This window comes from Lipotes vexillifer, unplaced genomic scaffold (assembly GCF_000442215.2).
Source record: "Lipotes vexillifer unplaced genomic scaffold, Lipotes_vexillifer_v1.1 scaffold539, whole genome shotgun sequence".
In the NCBI taxonomy this organism is placed as follows: Eukaryota; Metazoa; Chordata; class Mammalia; order Artiodactyla; family Lipotidae; genus Lipotes; species Lipotes vexillifer.
The window spans coordinates 1,386,735-1,405,805 of NW_006789542.1; the positions used below are offsets into that span (position 1 = coordinate 1,386,735).

The following is a 19,071-nucleotide window of genomic DNA, read 5'->3' on the forward strand; positions in this document are numbered from 1 at the left end:
CCTCTGTTATTGGCCTTCAAGCTGGGAGCTTTTAAAACCATTTTAAATAATTAAGAGGAGGTTGGGCCCTGACTTGATTTATTTAGCAGCCTTCCTCACAGTTGCTTCATTGACAGACTCCCTCAGATTTGGAATTTACTGAGTTTTCTTTAAGGATTTGTATTCCTTATGCAAAGCAGGCTATTTAAAGTTATAATTTCAATAAATTTCTGAATAGTTGGAAACTATTTTCAGTGCAGTACAAAGCTAACCTGCACCAGGTTTGGTCAGGTTTGGAGTTCATTGATGAAGTGCTGATGAATCTAAATGTTCTGAAATTGTATGTTCATGAGTGCTACCTCATTTAATTCTAGAATAGTCTTGTGAGGGAGGCAGAGCAGATGCTATTATCTCTGTTTTAAAGATAAGGAAATGGAAGATGGAGAGGACAGATTAGTTGGAACATCCCTACAAGGCAAAACTGGCCTGGGTGCCTGCCCTGTGGAGGGTGGGTTGTTACTGGTGTGGCTTTCATCAGAGATGCTAGCCCAATATTTAGGTGCAAAACTAGATCAGCTGCTCTAAGATCACATGTTGGGATGAGCACAGCATGTGATCCCTGATCCCTCAGACTTGAGGCTATTTTCAGACATTCAGGGTAGGGTCTACAGAGGGAGTCCCAGTCTTGGTGTGGAGAGTGGGGTGAGCACTTTGGAGCCAGGAGGACTCTGCTGAAGCCCCTGCCAGCTATACCATTCCGTAGCCACTCAGAAGTCTGTTCACCTTTGTGGGGCCTTTCCCTGCTCTGTGAAATGGTGTTCCTGCTACAGCCCTTACCAGGCTGTTGTGGTGAACACCTGAGACGCATGTGCAAAGGTGGGGGTGGGGTGTGCTGCCTCAGGCCCTGCTCACTGCATCTGTTGATGCGGCCCCAGGTTGGGGTGCTGCTTGTCTCTGAGTTGAATGCCTACGGGGATTTCTCTGAAGCTCAGATCTGGGGAGGCAGGCCAGAGCCTGGCTGTGCCCCCACAGAGTTGTGACCCTGGCCCAGGAAGGAAGTAAGATGCTTTCCTTTAACGATGTTCTTAGTTGCACTTATTTGTGTGATTATTTCATCGCGGTACCTGGCAGAGTGCCTGGCTCGGGGACTCAGGAGATCTTTGCTGAAGGAGGGATTGGGAGGAGCTGCCTCAGAGGGGAAGCCCTGGAATCTATTTCTGAGGGACGTCAGAGTTGAATGCTCCATCAGACAACTCTGGAGTCTTTGGATTTATCCAGTCCTCCTGGGTACACTTTCGAGCAACCAACGAGGTTAATTTCTGGCCCGGTATCCCGGTATCCGTGGAATTAGGCTTATCCTGGATTAATAATGACTAAGTTACTTATTGCCAGTCACATAATTTTGATCTGTTAAGGAGGATGAGGAATGTCATAAGTTATTTGCTATCGCTTGAATCTGAAAATGTGCTTAGCATTTCATCCACAACTTTATTTTCTTGATGTTTGGTGAACAGTCCTGGGTTTAAGTGTACACACTCTTCTATGGTTTGTCACCACGTTAACAGCTTCTTTTGGTTCAAGAAGTCAGTTCAGGGGGCTTCCCTGGTGGCGCATTGGTTCAGAATCCGCCTGCCAATGCAGGGGACACGGGTTCGAGCCCTGGTCCAGGAAGATCCCACATGCCGCGGAGCAACTAAGCCCGTGCGCCACAACTACTGAGCGCGCGCTCTAGAGCCCACGCGCCGCAACTACTGAAGCCCCCGTGCCACAATTACTGAAGCCTGCACGCCTAGAGCCTGTGCTCTGCAACAAGAGAAGCCACCGCAATGAGAAGCCCACGCACCGCAACGAAGAGTAGCCCCCGCTCACCGCAACTAGAGAAAGCCCATGTGTAGCAACGAAGACCCAACGCAGCCAAAAAGAAATGATAATTAATAAAAATAAATATAAAAAAAACTTGAAAAAAAACCCCCCAGAATTCAGTTTAGCAGACATTGCACCGCGCTGAGCCCTGAGGCAGAAAATGCATTGAATGCACTCAAACCCCTGTCTTAAAGGAGTCCATGCTGTTGGGGGGCGGGTGTTTGGTAAATCGTGGCTGTGACATAAGGTAGAATGAGGGACGTTCTGGAACAGAGAGGCCGCGTCACCAGGGTGACAGGGTGACATCTGCCTGGAAGGGCTGCTTGATCAGCTCAGGCAGCAGCCAGAGGCCCTGGCGCCCCGGGGGGCTGCCAGGAAGCAAGCTCCACATGTGGCCCTTAGGAACCAGAGGACAGCTCACCCTTCCTTCAGGTGGCTTTACTTGCTGCTTCTCAGAGAACATGCTGAGGCCCTAGGCTGACGTTGTGAACTCGGATGTGTGGTTTGGCTTTGAAGCACAGAGCATTTGGTCCTATTTTGCTGCTGGCAGAATGGCAGGGAAACGCCCGCAGACCTCCAGTGCTGTGGGCATAACTAGGAGAGGAATGAGGCACAGGTTCTAGAGGTCCTGATAGGAGGCTGGAATGGGTGCAAGTCAGCCTCATGGAGCCCAGGGAGGAGAAGCCCTGCATGTCCTCCTTGTTGACCTCCTGCCTGGATGGAGCCCCCTGCAGGGAGCCAACGCCCCCCTCGTGGCCCCCTGGCCAGGCTGGGCCTTGGTGGCCTGTGGATGCGTCAGAGCTTTGATGAAAAATCTGTATGGAAAAATCTCTGACCCTTCTTTAGTAAATTACACTGCTTCTCTTTCCTCCAGTGCCTCATTATTCAAGATTATTTGATGTTCTCTAGCTTTTAAAATAATCATTTTCCACCTACGCAGAACATCCTGTAGAGACATTGAGTTTCCAGTGGGAACACAGGGGAACACTTATTCTAAAAATGAGGAAAATAAGCCTCTTTCTGCGGGGGGAGCAGAGAGTGTTGCAGAACTTATGTAACAATGTGAGAACGCATGTGTGGTGTCCAAGCTTAAAAAAAAAGTACAGTAAAAATGTGATGTACAGGTTTATGGCTGTCGCCAGACCCTTGCCCTGCTGTCTCCACCCCTTCTCCCCTGTCCCCCTTTGTGGTGGTATGTTTACTTCTTCCATTAAATAGATATTTATGTACACATACACACACACACACTCAGATAAATTAGTAGGTGCAAAATCATGCTTATGAAACATAAGTAGGATCTACAGTAGAAAACAAGTGAACGCTAACTTAAAGGAACAGCTCGTTGCCATCACCTGTGCAGCCCTGTGTGCTCTTTCCCTGTCCAGCCCCTTCCCTCCTCCCTTAGGGTAACTGTGCCCCTACATTTTGTGATTATTATTTCCTTTCTTTTATTATAGTTTTACCACCCATATTTGTAGCCCTACAAAATTTATTGTTTACTTGTACAAATTTTAAACTTTGTATAAAGGGAATTATATTATGTTTTCCTGCAGTGTATATAAGTATACACATATTCCTAAAATTCTTCCATCTTGCTATGTTCTGGTTTACTTTTTCTGCTTGTAATAGATTCCACTTCCTGACTTTGCCACATGTTTAGTCATTCATTCTGCTATGGAAGGACATGTGGAGGACTCCAGGGGCGTCATCCCTCCCTCTCAGCCCCCAGCCCCTTTCCTGGACCTGAGCAGATCAGGAGCTTGGCACACTGGCTGGGAAGCTCTGTGCAGGGTAGACACACACTTAGAGTTACTGCTGGCTTGTAAAGTGACAGCTTGTTTTCCAAACGGGTCGCTAAGTGTGTGGTCCCACCAGCAGTGTGGAGAGTTGCTTTGCTCCACTGTTTCTCCGGTGTTTGGTATTGTCAGACTTTTTACCAGTTCGGTGTTTGTGAAATGGTGTCTAATGGTGGTTTTCGTTTGTGTTTCCCTGATCACTGATAAAGCTGAGTAGGTGTATTTCCTCTTCTCTTAAGTGCCTGTTCTAGTTTTCTGCTCATGTTTCTGTTGGGTGCTTGGTGTTTTCTAACTGATTTCAGGAGTTCTTTATATGTTTATTCTAGACAGTAATCAGTTATGTGAAAATATCTTCCCTCAGTTTGGGGCTCATGTAGTATTTTTTTAATGAATGCTCCCCCACCCCATATATATATTTTTAAACTTTTTAATATTATTTTTTAACATTTTATTTTATATTGGAGTATAGTTGATTAACAATGTTATGTTAGTTTCAGGTGTACAGCAAAGTGATTCAGTTATATATATCTATCTAAAGAATAGATATATTTATCTAGTTTTTTTCAAATTTTTTTCCCATTTAGGTTATTACAGAGTATTCAGCAGAATTCCCTGTGCTATACAGTAGGTCCTTATTAGTTATTTATTTTAAATATAGCAGTGTGGGCATGTCAATCCCAAACTCCCAGTCTATCCCTCCCTGCCAAGTTTGTTCTCTTAAGTCTAATGAGTCTGTTTCTATTTTGTAAATAAGTTCATTTGTATCATTTTTTTTTAGATTCTGTATATAAGTGATATGATATTTGTCTTTCTCTAACTTCCTTCACTTAGTATGATAATCTCTAGTTGCATCCATGTTGCTGCAGATGGCATTATTTCATTCTTTTTAATGGCTGAGTAATATTCCACTGCATGTATGTGCCACATCTTTATGCATTCATCTCTCGATGGACATTTAGGTTGCTTCCATGTTTTGGCTATTGTGAATAGTGATGCTATCAACATTGGGGTGCATGTATTCTTTTGAACCATGTTTTTTTCCAGACATGCCCAGGAGTGGGATTGCTAGATCATATGGTAGCTCTATTTTTGGTTTCTTAATGAATCTCCATACTGTTCTCCATAGTGGCTGTACCAATTTACATTCCCACCAGCAGTCTAGGAGGGTTCCTTTTTCTCCCACCCTCTCCAGCATTTGGTATTTGTAGACTTTTTGATGATGGCTATTCTGACTGGTGTGAGGTGATATCTCATTGTAGTTTTGATTTGCATTTCTTTAATAATTAGTGATGTTGAGCATCTTTTCATGTGCCTGTTGCCCATCTGTATGTCTTCTTTGAAGAAATGTCTATTTCAGTCTTCTGCCCTTTTTTTTTTTTTTTTGTGGTACACGGGCCTGTCACTGTTGTGGCCTCTCCCGTTGTGGAGCACAGGCTCTGGCCACACAGGCTCAGCGGCCATGGCTCACAGGCCTAGCCGCTCTGCGGCATGTGGGATCTTCCCGGACCGGGGCACGAACCCCTGTCCCCTGCATCGGCAGGCAGACTCTCAACCGCTGCACCACTAATGAAGCCCCTGCCCATTTTTTGATTGGGTTGTTTTTTGTTTTTTTTTTGATATTGAGCCGCATGAGCTGTTTGTAAATTTTGGAGATTAATCCCTTGTCAGTCGCATTGTTTGCAGATATTTTCTCGCATTCTGTGGGTTGTCTTCTCGTTTTGTTTATAGTTTTGTTTGCTGTGCCAAAAAGCCTTTGAGTTTAATTAGGTCCCACTTATTTGTTTTTGTTTCCATTATTTTAGAAGATGTATCAAAAAAGATATTGCTGCGATTTATGTCAGAGTGTTCTGCCTATGTTTTCCTTTAAGAATTTTATAGTATCTGGTCTTACTCAAAATGGGTTAAAGACCTAAATATATGTCTTCTTTGGCGAAATGTCTATTTAGGTTTTCTGCCCTTTTTTTTTTTTCCCCTGGTACGCGGGCCTCTCACTGTTGTGGCCTCTCCCGTTGCGGAGCACAGGCTCCGGACGCGCAGGCTCAGCGGCCATGGCTCACGGGCCCAGCCTCTCCGCGGCATGTGGGATCCTCCCGGACTGGGGCATGAACCTGTGTCCCCTGCATCAGCAGGCAGACTCTCAACCACTGCACCACCAGGGAAGCCCTTCTGCCCATTTTTTGATTGGGTTGTTTAGTTTTTTTGTTATTGAACTGTATGAGCTGTTTGTATATTTTGGATATTAGGCCTGTTGGTTGCATTGTTTGCAAATATCTTCTCCCTGTTTGTAGCTTACCTTTCTTCTGTTTATGGTTTCCTTTGCTGTGCAAAAACTTCTAAGTTTGATTAGGTCCCATTTGTTTATTTTTGTTTTTATCTCTATTGCCTTGCGACACTGACCTAAGAAAACATTGGTACGATTTATGTCAGTGTGTTTTGCCTTTGAGCTCTTCTAGGAGTTTTATGGTGTCATGTCTTAATGTTTAAGCCTTTAAGCCATTTTGAGTTTATTTTTGTGTATGGTGAGAGGGAGTGTTCTAACTTCATCAGTTTACACGCAGCTGTCCAGTTTTCCCAGCACCACTTGCAGAAGACTGTCTTTTCCCCATAGTATATGCTTGCTTTCTTTGTCAAAGATTAATTGACCATAGGTGTATGGGTTTATTTCTGGGCTCTCTATTCTGATCCATTGATCCATATGTCTGTTTTTGTCCCAATACCACGCTCTTTTTGTTGTTGTTGTTCTGTGTTTATTTATTTATTTATTTGGCTGCACTGGGTGTTTGTTGCCGCACGTGGGATCTTCATTGCGTCACGTGGGATCTTTAGTTGTGGCATGTGGGCTCTTGGTTGCGGCATGCAGGATCTAATTCCCTGACTAGGGATCGAACCTGGGCCCCCTGCATTGGAAGTGCAGAGTCTTAACCATTGGACCACCAGGGAATTCCCATACCACACTGTTTTGATTACTGTTACTTTGTAGTATGTCTGAAGTCTGGGAGGGTTATGGCTCCTGCTTTGTTCTTTTTCTTCAGGATTGCTTTGGCAATCCTGGGTCTTTTATGGTTCCATATACTATGAATTTTACGATTATTTTTTTAGTTCTGTGAAAAATATCATGGGTAATTTGATAGGGGTTGTGGGAAGTATGGCTATTTTAACAATATTAATTCTTCCAATCCAAGAGCATGGGATATGTTTCCACTTCTTTGAATCTTCTTCAGTTTCCTTTATTAATGTTTTATAGTTCTCAGTGAATAGGTTTTTCACCTCCTTGGTCAGGTTTATTCCTAAATATTTTATTTTTGGGGGTGCGATTTTGAAAGGTATTGTTTTTTTACATTCTCTTTCTGATATTTCATTGTTAGTGTAAAGAAATGCAACCAATTTCTGTGTGTTAATCTTGTATCCTGCTATCTTGTTGAATTCATTTATCAGTTTTAGTTTTTGTGTGGAGTCTTTAAAGTTTTCTGTATATAGAATCATGTTATCTGCATATAATGACAATTTTACCTCTTCCCTTCCAATTTGGTTATCTTTTATTTCTTATCTGATTGCAGTGACTAGGTCTTGCAATAGTATGTTGAATAGAAGAGTCGAGAGTGGGCATCCTTGTCTTTTTCCAGATTTTAGCGGGAAGGCTTTCAGCTTTTCACTGTTTAGTATTATATGGGCTGTGGATCTGTCATAAATAGCTTTTATTATGTTGAGATATGTTTCCTCTATACCCACTTTTGTAAGAGTTTTTTTTTATCATGAATGGATGTAGAATTTTGTCAAATGCTTTCTCTGCATCTACTGAGATGATCATGTGGTTTTTGTCTTTTCTTTTGTTTCTGTGGTGTATCACATTGATTGATTTGCAAATGTTGAACCATTCTTGTGAATTTGGGATGAATCCCACTTGACTGTGGTGCATGATCTTTTTTATGTGTTGTTAGATTTGGTTTGCTAATATTTTGTTGAGAACTTTTACATCTATATTCATCAAAGATATTGGCCTCTAATTTTCTTTTTTGGTGGTGTCTTTGGTTTTAGTATCATGGGTGATGGTGGCTTCATAGAATGGGAGTGTTCTCATCAATGTTTTGGAAGAGTTTGAGAAGGATCAGTATAAGTTCTTTGTAGAATTTGCCTGTGAAGCCATCTGGTCGTGGACTTTCGTTAGTAGTGATTGGTCTGTTTGACTTATCTGTTTCTTCTTGATTCAGTTTTGGTGGGCTGTGTGTTTCTAGAAACTTGTCTCTTTCTTCTAGGTTGTTGAATTTGTTGGCATGTTCATAGTATTCCCTTATGGTTTTTTGTACTTCTGTGGTGTTGGTTGTTATGTCTCCTTTTTCATTTCTTATCTTGTTTATTTGGGTTCTCTCTCTTTTCCTCTTGGTGAGCCTGGCCAGAGGTTTGTCGATATTGTTTAACCTTTTAAAGAACCAGCTCTTGGTTTATTGATTTTTTTCTATTGTTTTTTTAATCTCTATTTTATTTATTTCCTCTCTGATCTTGAGTATTTCTTTCCTTCTCCTGACTAGGTTTTGTTCTTCTTTTTCTAATTCTTTTAAGTGGTATATTATGTTGTTTGAGATTTTTCTTGTCTTTTGAGGAAGGTCTACATGGCTGTGAACTTCCCTCTAAGAAATGGTTTTGCTGCATCCCATAGATTTTGTATGGTTGTGTTTTTATTGTCATTCATATCAAGGTATTTTTAAATTTTCTTTGATTTCATTATTGACCTGCTGTTTTTTTTTTAGTAGCATGTTGTTAAGTCTCTATATAATCTTTTTTTTTTTTTTTTTCTCTCACTGTTGTGACCTCTCCCATTGCGGAGCACAGGCTCCGGACGCACAGCCTTAGCGGCCATGGCTCACAGGCCTAGCTGCTCCGTGGCTTGTGGGATCTTCCCGGACCGGGGCACGGACCCGTGTCCCCTGCATCAGCAGGTGAACTCTCAACCACTGCGCCACCAGGGAAGCCCTACATGTAATCGTTTTTTCCACATATTTCTGTGGTTGATTTCTAGTTTCATGCTGTTGTGGTCAGAAAAGATGCTCGAGACAATTTCTGTATCCTTAAATTTGTTGAGGCTTGTTTTGTGCCCTAGTATGTGGTCAATCCTAGAGAATGTTCCATATGTACTTGGAAAGAATTTCTTTTTTTTTTGGATGTAATGTCCTGAAAATATCCATTAAGTCTAATTAACTGTTCTATTGTATTATTTAGGATCTCTGTTGCCTCACTGATTTTCTCTCCAGAATATCTGTCCATTGATGTGCGTGGGATGTTAAACTTTCCTACTGTTATTGTATTTTTGTCAGTTTCTCCCTTTATGTCTTTTAGTATTTGTCTTATGTTTTTGGGTGCTCCTAGGTGCATATATGAATGTAATAATCCTCTTCTTGTATTAATTCTTTTATGATTACATAGTGTCCTTAGATCTTTCTTCATGGCTTTTGTTTTAAAGTCTATCTTGTCTGATACGAATATTATAACCCCTGCTTTCTTTTCATTTCTGTTTGCATGTGAAATACCTATTTCCATCTCCTCACTTTCAATCTATGTGTGTCCTTTCCTCTAAAGTGGGTCTTTTGTAGGCAGCCTATTGTAGGCTCTTGCTTTTTTATCCAATCTCCCACTCTTTCTTTTGATTGGAGTGTTTAGTCCATTGACATTTAAGGTAATTATTGATAGATATGTATTTATTACCATTTTAAACTTTGTTTTCCCTTTGATTTTATATTTCTTCTTTGTCCCTTTCTTATTTGTTTTTCCTTTTGTGGTTTGATGGTTTTCTTTTGTATTATGCTTATGTTCTTTTTGGTTTTTGTGACTCTATTGTATGTTTTTGATTTGTGGTTACCATTTTTCAAGTGTATTAACCCCTTCCTATATCTACTTGTCTTAGACGGGTAGTCATTTAGGCTCAAACACATTCTAGGGAATGAAAAAAAAAAATCTACATTTTCTTACTTTTCTCCCCCACGTTTTCTGATTTTGATCTCCTTATTTACATCTTCATGTTCATCCTTTTGTTGTTTCATTGTGGTTATTATTAGTTTCACAGAATTTTTTTTTTTTTAATCTGTGTACTGGCTTATTTAGGTGATTTGCTTTCTGATTGTGATTTTCTCCTTCCTATGGATTCTTTTCTATTTAGAGAAAACCTTTCAATATTTCCTTTAGGATAGGTTTAGTATTGCTGTATTCTTTTAGTTTTTGCTTGTCTGAGACATTCTTTATCCCTCCTTCTATTCTAAATGATAATCTTGCTGGGTAGAGTATCCTAGGTTGCAGATGTTTCCCTTTTAGGACTTTGGATGTATCTTTCCACTCCCTTCTGTCCTGCAGTGTTTCTGTAGAGAAATCAGCTGATAGCCTTATGGGGGTTCCCTTGCCTCCTTTGTTTTTCTCTTGCTGCCTTTAGAATCCTCTCTTTAACTTTTGCCATTTTTATTATAATATGTCTTGGTGTAGGTCTGTTTGGGTTTACCTTGTTTGGGATCCTCTGTGCTTCCTGTACCTGGATATCTGTTTCCTTCTTTAGGTTTGGGAAGTTTTCAGCCGTAATTTCTTCAGATACATTTTTGATCCCCTTTTCTCTTTCTTCCCCTTCTGGAATCCTTATTATGCATACATTGGCACAATTTATATTATCCCATAGGTCTCTTATGTTGCTTTCTTTTTTTTTTTCATTTGGCTTTCTGTCTGCTGTTCTGATTGGGTCATTTCCATTATTCTATCTTCCTGGTTGCTTATTCATTATTCTGCATTATTTATTCTGCTATTCATTGCTTTGGTTCAGTTTTCATCTCAGCAAATGAGTTTTCTAATTTTTCTTAGTCCCTCTTTATAGCTTCTAGTTCCTTTTTACAGTACTCTGCATTTCTGTCAATAGCCTTTCTAAATTCCTTCAGTATTTTCATTATCTCCTTTTTGAACTCAGTGTCTATTAGACTGAAGAGGTCTGTTTCATTGTTTGTTATTTCAGGGGAATTCTCTTGGTCTTTTAATTGGGAGTGGTTCCTCTGCTTCTTCATTTTACGTATAGTTCTCTTGCTCTATGAGTTTAGGAGAAACAATTATCTGCTGTGGTCTTGGAGGGCTATTTATATGTGGAAGCGTCCCTGTGTAGCTTGTGTGGGTTTAAGAGTTTTTGGTGTGAGGGCTGTTTTTAGTCTGGATGCCTGCTACCTCTTTCCTTAGTGTGTGCTGGCCATTACCTCTTGATAGTGGATGTGCAGATATTGTGGCTGGTGCCTGGTCGTGGAGTTCTCGGTGGCAGTGGCAGCTCACGTGTGCCCCCAGAGCACATGATTAGAATGGAGGTGGCTCGGGACTGCTCCTGGAGTCTGGGAGGGCAAGGTGCACAGCTCGAGACTGCTCCTGAAATCCAGGGAGCAGCAGTGACTCGTGACTGCTCCTGGAGCTCGTGTAGGCAGTGTCTTGCTGCCTTAGAGCTCGCGCGGGTAGAAAGGCTGTAATGGTGGTTCCCGCCCCTCCCCTCACGCACTACTGACACAATGGCACCTGGCCTCTAAGGCAGCCCAGGCTTCCTCTGCATACACCATCAGGTGTGGTTGCACCAGGCTCCAGCCCCTTCAGGCTGTTTCCGTGCAGTCCATCCCAGTCCTCTCTCTGGGTCTGATCTCTGAAGCTCAAGCTTCCGCACCCAGCCCCCGCCTGGATCGGCAGATAGGTGTCTCAAGCTTGGAAGTGCAGAGCTGTGGTACTGACTGACTGTGCATGTCTTTCTCTGTTCTAACTGCTGCACACTGGTTGCTGTGTTCTCTGAGGTTCTGAAGCTCCCCCTCTGTCCTGGTTGATTCCCCGCTGGTGACGGGACTTCCCAGGGTACAGGAACCTTTCCTCTTTTACAGCTTCATCCCAGGGATGCAGGTCCTGTCCCGATTCCTTTCTTGCTTTCTTATTTCTTTCTTTCTTTCTTTCCTTTCCTTCCTTCCTTCCTTCCTTTTGTTTGTTTCTTTCTTTTCTTTTTCTCTCTCTCTTTCTCTCTTCTTCCTTCCTTCCTTCCTTCCTTCCTTCCTTCCTTCCTTCCTTTCTTCCTTTCCTTTCCTTTCCTTTCTTTCCTTTCTTTCCTCCCTCCCTCCCTCCCTCCCTTCTTTTCTTTTCTTCCTTTCCTTTCCTTTCCTTTCCTTTCCTTTCCTTTCCTTTCCTTTCCTTTTCTCTCTCTCTCCTTTCTTTCCTTCTTTCTTTCTTTCCCCACTTGGTTACATGGAGATTTTCTTGCCCTTTCAGAGGTCTAAGGTCTTCTGCCAGTGTTCAGTAGATATCCTGTGAGAATTGTTCACATGTAGACGTATTTTTGATGTATTTGTGGGAGGAGGTGAGCTTCACGTCCTAGTACTCTGCCATCTTGATCACTCCTCTAACCACATATTGGCCTTTTAATCTTATTTAGGAAATTCTTTCTATCTCTGGGATAATTAAGTCTATATTCTTATATTAGCTCCTAAAATGCTTATACTTAAATCTCTAGTCCACCTGGAATTAATTTTTGGTATATGGTGTTACAGTCACAGTTTCCATGTGAATATCTCATTGTTCCATATTATGTTGTTTGTTTGGGTTTAGCCAATATTTTCTGCTCATAATTCTTTTCCTCAGACCTTTCATGGTCTGCCCTAAGCACCTCCTTCTGTGGGGCCTGAGATGGCAAGCTGAGTTTTGCTTTGTCTAATCCATCTTTGTTTTGATAAGTTTCTTTGCTGGGTTTAAAATTCCAGATAGGCAATTATTTTTTTCTCAGTGCATTGAAGGTGTTATTTTATCAGTTGTTGGCTTCTATTGTTGCTGTTGAAAATTCAGCTGTCAGTCTTATATTTTAATACTTTGTGGGTATTCTCTCTTTTCTCTCTGAGAGCTTTTTAAAGATCTCTTTAGTGTCCTGCTTATCTCAGGTGTGGATTTTGTTGGGCTTCCTGGAGCTGAGGTTTGGTGTCTTTCATCACTTCTGGGATATTCTCTGATCTTTTGTCTTGAGAGTCTCCAGTTACTGTCTCTCCCTGTCCCCCGCCCCTTCCAGGACTTACATATTTATTCTTCTCCATGTTGCATAAGCTATCTTTCATATTTTCCATTTCTTTGTCTCTCTGTGCTGCACTTCGGATAATTTTTTTAGATTTACCTTACCATTAATTACCTTGCCAATTTTGTCCACTCTGTTCAGTCTATCTTGATTTTTTTTTTAAAGAGTATTTTCCCCCTTTATTGTGATAATGTTCATGCCATTTTTTTTTTAGACAATTTATTTAATTTTGGCTGTGTTGGGTCTTCGTTTCTGTGCGAGGGCTTTCTCTAGTTGTGGCAAGCGGGGGCCACTCTTCATCGCGGTGCACGGGCCTCTCACTATCGCGGCCTCTCTTGTTGCGGAGCACAGGCTCCAGACGCGCAGGCTCAGTAGTTGTGGCTCACGGGCCTAGTTGCTCTGCGGCATGTGGGATCCTCCCAGACCAGGGCTTGAACCCATGTCCCCTGCATTAGCAGGCATATTCTCAACCACTGCATCACCAGGGAAGCCCCAGTCTGTCTTGATTTTTAATTTCAGTTATTATATTTTTTATTTTTAGAAATTTTATTTGGTTGTTTTTGAAATCTCCTTGGTCATTTTTAATATAAATTTATTTTGATTAACTTTGGTTTAAATTTTTAAGATTGAGTCAGAATAAAATCATTTTCCGCATTGTTTACCATGGTATTTTGACCCCCACCTGTTAGCATATTAAAATACAAAAGATGTTGTGTCACGTGACCTTGCCAAAGGTGCAGATAGAGACAGTTCTACTTTTTTCCTTTCATATTTTTATACTGTTTCCTTGCCTCACTACAATGGTTAGGACCCCCAGTACAACGTCATATAGGATGAGTGAGCATGGGTGTTAATTATCTTGTTCTCCATTGTGGAAAGAACACATCAGTATTTCACCATTAAACATGATGTTAGCTGGAGGTTTTTCATAGATGCCCTTTTCAGATTAAGGAAGTTATTTTCTGTTCCTAGTTTGTTGAGAGTTTTTAATTATAAATTGTTGTCTAGTACTCTTTCTATATCTAACAAGATCATGTATTTCTCATTTATTCTGTTAATATGGTGAGATTTTCCAGACGCTAAATCACCTTTCTTTCCTGGGCTTATCTCTTCTTGATTGTATTATTATTATTATTTTTTTAATATATTGCTGGATTTAATTTGCTGATGTTTTGTTTAGGATTTTTGCACCTATGACTGTAAAGGATATTGGTCTAAAATTTTCCTTTTTTCAGTGTCTTCTCAGGTTTGGTATTTAGGGTTATGCTAACCTTGTGAGGTAGGAATTATTCTTCCTTTATTTTTTGAAAGAGTTTATGTAAGGTTGGTGTTATTTATGTTTCTATTTATTTTTTAAATTGCACTATAGTTGATTTACAGTATTGCTAGTTTCAGATGTACAGCAGAGTCATTCAGTTATACACACACACATATATTCTTTTCCATTCTAGGTTATTACAAGATGTTGAATATAGTTCGCTGTGGTATGCAGTAGGTCCTTGTTTTATATATAGTAGTGTATATCTGTTAATCCCATAATCCTAATTAATCCCCACCTGCTTTCCTCTTTGGTAACCATAAATTTGTTTTCTATGTCTGTGTCTGTTTCTGTTTTGTAAATAATTTTATTTGTATTTTTTAGATTCCACATGTAAGTGATATCATATATTTGTCTTTCCTTGATCAGTTTTGATAGTCTCCTGTCACTTATTCAGTGTTTTAATATCTCTTAAGCATACTGAACATGCTTATTATTTTATCATCTTTGCCAGTATTTCCAGTCTCTAAAACTTGGCAGATGTGATTCTGTGATTTCTTCTGGATTCTAATTCTTGGTGCCTAGTTTCTTTGTGTATTTTGTAACTTTTTAACCACTAAGTCCTGGTACTTTATCTGTGAGGAATTATTTGAAGTCTGGGTTGAAGATGAATTTCTCCAGAGAGAATTTGCATTTGATTCTATCAGGAACCTGGAGGAACAGTCAGCCCTGGAATCAGTTTAAACTAAAATTTCCACTTTAAGTTGTCAAGCAACCTGCTTAGTGTGAATCCTGGCTGCAAAAGAGGGGAAGTGGCCTCCTGTTACAGTCCACATTTCGCACCATTCCTAGGCTTCTGTTTTTCTTTCTCTACACCTTAGAGCCTGCAAAAACTGAAGTTCTTAATACCTGCAGTTCCTCCAGTGTCTTTGGATAAAGCTGGTTTCAGAGCTCTTGTTACTTCTCTGGCTTCCTGCTTTGTCTTGGATTGTGATCTTTGAGTATTCCTAAATCTTTTGGCAATTCCTTGTTGCATTTTGAAAGATGAGTTCTATCTTATTCCTTTTTTGTGTGTACTTTCAGCAAGAGGTTCCGTTCAGGTACCTGTTTGTTGTCTCTAGTTCTGGTGCTTTGGGCTGCAGAGAGGTGTTGGTGGGGTGCAGTTACTGACCTGTGTCTTGTTTTCCAGCTCTCCGGGAGGTGCTGCGTAACCACTCATTTGTGGGCTGTGTGAATCCTCAATGGGCCTTGGCACAGCATCAGACCAAGTTATACCTTCTCAACACCACCAAACTTAGGTAAATCAGTGCGAATGTGAAAAAAGCAGAGCTGCTAGAAGGGTAGTCCTGGAGGCAGAGGCAGGAAAAGCCGGGGAGAGCAGGATGACATAGTTGGAAAGAGCCCTGGCTTTAGAGTCGCATGTCGTTTCACATCTGGGCTCAACCATTTACCATTTATGTGACTATGGATAAGTCACTTTCCTAATCTGTGTCTTGGATTTCTCATCTGTAAGATGAGAAATTTGGGTTATTACTACTTAACTTGTAGGGTTTTGTGAAGGTAAAATTACATGAGATGCCTGGGTTTGGTAGATGCCCGGTGCTCAATAAAAGTTGGCTGCTGTGAACTGGGTGCTAAGGGCTTAGTGCTGGTGGAGCATTGCAGCGTGTGCTGTGTACAGCAGGGTACTGTGGGAGATGCTCTGGCGGACGTCTGCTGCATCGCCCACTCTCAGCCCTATAAATCCAACTGACTGGATTTAAAACCGGGGTCACGTCCCTGACCTCCCTATACAGCCCATATTTTTTAAATGGTGAGTTGTAAAAGAAGTGATTTATAGGATTCTTTGCAAGTGGGGAAAAGGTGAGCAAACAAAAACTCCTTCTTAACTTTATCACTACTGAGTGTTAGAACCTTTTACAGCACCAGAGGGTTGGGGACAGAGCACGGGTGATGACAAGGCAGATGGTCTTAGTGGTCTGACCTGTGTGCAGAGGCCGGCCACCAAAGCCCTGGTGGAGCAGGAGATCCCAGGACTGTTAGAAAGGCCACCGTGAAGCAGCACATCTCTGTCCTACCCGTCTCGGGTTATCTCTCCCATTTTGTCCCTACTGCTTGGCTCTGAAGCATGGATTCAGCTTTTCCTTAATGTCACTTCATTTTTATTTTCAGTGAAGAGCTGTTCTACCAGATTCTCATTTATGATTTTGCCAATTTTGGTGTTCTGAGGTTATCGGTAAGTTTATTTCCTGGTTCTCATTTCTGAAACTTCAACAACTGGTCATTTCTGAAAATAGCTCTGCCTTATTATCTTATTTGTAGTATATTAAATTTTTCTAAATATGCTTAGAATAGTTTATTGTATGATTTGCATATGGAGGTATCTTCATATAGTTTTATACAAAGCAGAACAGTCATTTGGTAGCCAACTTAAATGTTTATTATTATTATTATAGAAATTAATACATATCTACTTAAAACTTGGAAAGAGATAAAAATATAAGTAAACATTCTTTAAAGCTCATGACCCAAACACAACTCCAGCTGACAAGTTTAGTCCATTTCTTTCAAGACCTTGTCATTGCCTAATTTTAATTTAGAGTTAAAAATCATACTATCTATGTAGTTTCATGTCTTCTTTTTACATTTGACATACTCTACAAAAAAGCCCTCTGGAATTTTTATTGGGATTGTGTTGAATCTATGGATCAGTTTGGGGAGAAAATCTTTTGTTAATTTATCCCTTAATATTTTATATTTTTTGGATACTATTGTAAGTGACATTTTTATAAATTGTCAGTTGTTTGTTGCTAGTATCTAGAAATACAAGTGTTTTGGTACATTAATCTTATATCTTGTGACCTAGTTAAACTCACTTAGTAGTTCTAGTAGCTTTTTTATTGACTCCAGCAGATTTTCTACGTAGATGATCATAGCATCTGTGAGTAAAGACAGTTTTATTCCTTCCTTTCCAATCTGGATGCCTTTTCTTACTTTCTCTTGCTTGATTACACTGGCAAGAAGCTTAGTACAAGGTTGAACAGTAGTGGTGAGAATGGAAATCCTTCTCTTATTCCTGATCTTGGGGGAAGCAAGCATTCAGTTTTTGACTATGAAGTATGCTTTCTGCCATCGGTATGTTTTTTGTAGATGACCCTTAGGCGGTTGAGGAAGTTCCCTTCCTTGTTTGCTCAGAGTTTTTATTCAGGAATGGACGCTGAATTTTTTCAGATGCTTCCTCTGTATCTGTTCAGATAATTGTATGGTTTTCCTTTTTTTAGTTTGTTAATATAGTGAATTACATTGCTTGATTTTCATATTTTAAACCAGTCTTGCATTCCTGGGGTGAACCCTGCTTGTACATGATGTATTATCCTTTTTATATATTCCTGGAATTGATTTGTCAAAATTTCGCTTACAACTTTTTTTTTTTGGCTGGGCTGTGCGTCTTGTGGGATCTTTGTTCCCTGATCAGGGATTAAACCCGGGCCCTGGCAGTGAAAGTGTGGAGTCCTAACCACTGGACCACCAGGGAAGTCCCTTGTTTACAACTCGTAACATCTGCATTCACGAATGATATTGGTGTGTAGTTTTCTTGTATTGTCTTTGTCTGGTTTTGGTATGGGGTAATGCTGGCCTCATAGAATGAGTTGGGAAATACTTTTTCCTTTTCCATCTTTCAAAAGAGTTTGTGTAGAATTGTTTATTCCTTAAATGTTTGGTAAAATTCATCAGTGAAGCCATCTGGGCCTGGAGATTTCCTCACAGGAAGATTTTTAACTAAAAATTCAATTTCTTTCATAGATATAGAGCTATTCATGTTAGCTTTTTCTTGAGTGAGCCTTGGTATTTGGTTTCTTTCAAGGAATTTGTCTGTTTAAGTTTTCAAATTTATTGCCATAAAGTTCAGAATATTTTTTATTCTTTTAATGTCTGTAGATCTGTACTGATGTACTGTACTCTGTCATTCCTAATATTGGTAATTTATATCTTTTTAACTTGATCAGTCTGGCTCAGGGTTTGATCTCAACTGATTTTTTGTTTCATTGATTTTTGTGTTAATTTTCTGATTTCTATTTCATTGCTACCTGCTCTGATCTTTATATTTCCTTTCCTCTACTTACTTTAAGTTTAATTTGTTTTTCTGTTTCAGAAGCTGAGGTCACTGATTTGAGATCTTTCTTTTCTAGTGTAGGTGTTAAGTACTATAAATTTCTCCCAAGTGCTGCTTTAGCAGCTTCCCACACATTTTGATAAGTTGTTTTCATTTTCATTCAGTTCAGAATACTTTCTAAATTCCCTTTTGACTTTTTCTTTGACCCTCGCATTATTTAGAAGTATATTACTTAGTTTCTAATTACTTGGGGATTTTCCAGAGATCTGGTATTGATTTCTAATTTAATTCCATTTAAAAAAAGTTATTTGTTTCATTTTATTTTTTGGCTGCATTGAGTCTTCGTTGCTGAACGTGGGCTTTCTGTAGTTGCTGCAAGCAGGGGCTACTCTTCGTTGTGGTGCGTGGGCTTCTCATTGCGGTTGCTTTTCTTGTTGCGGAGCACGGGCTCTAGGCGCGTGGGCTTCAGTAGCTGTGGCTTGCGGGCTCTAGAGCGCAGGCTCAGTAGTTGTGGCGCACGGGCTTAGTTGCTCCTTGGCACGTGGGATCTTCCCGGACCAGGACTCAAACCCATGTCCCCTGCGTTGGTAGACAGATTCTCAACCACTGTGCCACCAGGGAACCCCTTAATTCCATTTTTGCAGAGAACATATTGGAATCCTTTTACACTTATTGAGACTTGTTTTATGGCCCAGAATATAGTCTATGTTGGTAAATATGTGCACTTGAAAATGGGCTTGTTGAGTAGAATATTCTATAAATGGCAGGTGTATCAAGTTGATAGTGATGCTCAAATCTTCTGTATCCTGATTTTCTGTCTACTTGTTCTGTCAATTATTGGGGAAAGGATATTGAAGCCTCCATGTAGTTGTGTCTATTTCTCTTCACAGTTCTGTTTTATCCTTCATATATTTTAAAGCTCTGTTATTGAGTGCATAAACATTTAGGATTGTTAGGTCTTTTTGTTAATTGACTCTTCTGTTGTAAGAACAGTGTATTGTGGGTTTATAATGTGTAAAATGTA

At 40.4% G+C, this 19,071-nt stretch overlaps 1 protein-coding gene and 1 non-coding gene across 6 annotated transcripts in view; one reads left to right on the forward strand and one right to left on the reverse strand.

Moving 5' to 3' along the window:
* Window positions 1–19,071, forward strand: part of MLH1 (mutL homolog 1) — a 52,016-nt gene that overhangs the window by 29,331 nt on the left and 3,614 nt on the right. For all 5 annotated transcript variants that reach the window (XM_007462699.1, XM_007462702.1, XM_007462700.1 and 2 more), the window contains 2 exons: window positions 15,123–15,231; window positions 16,106–16,169. In XM_007462699.1, coding sequence (XP_007462761.1) covers window positions 15,123–15,231; window positions 16,106–16,169 — 173 coding nt within the window. The remainder of the gene's footprint in view (window positions 1–15,122; window positions 15,232–16,105; window positions 16,170–19,071) is intronic.
* TRNAG-UCC (transfer RNA glycine (anticodon UCC)) lies at window positions 6,506–6,578 on the reverse strand. Its single transcript has one exon. It is a non-coding gene; the product is annotated as a tRNA-Gly (tRNA).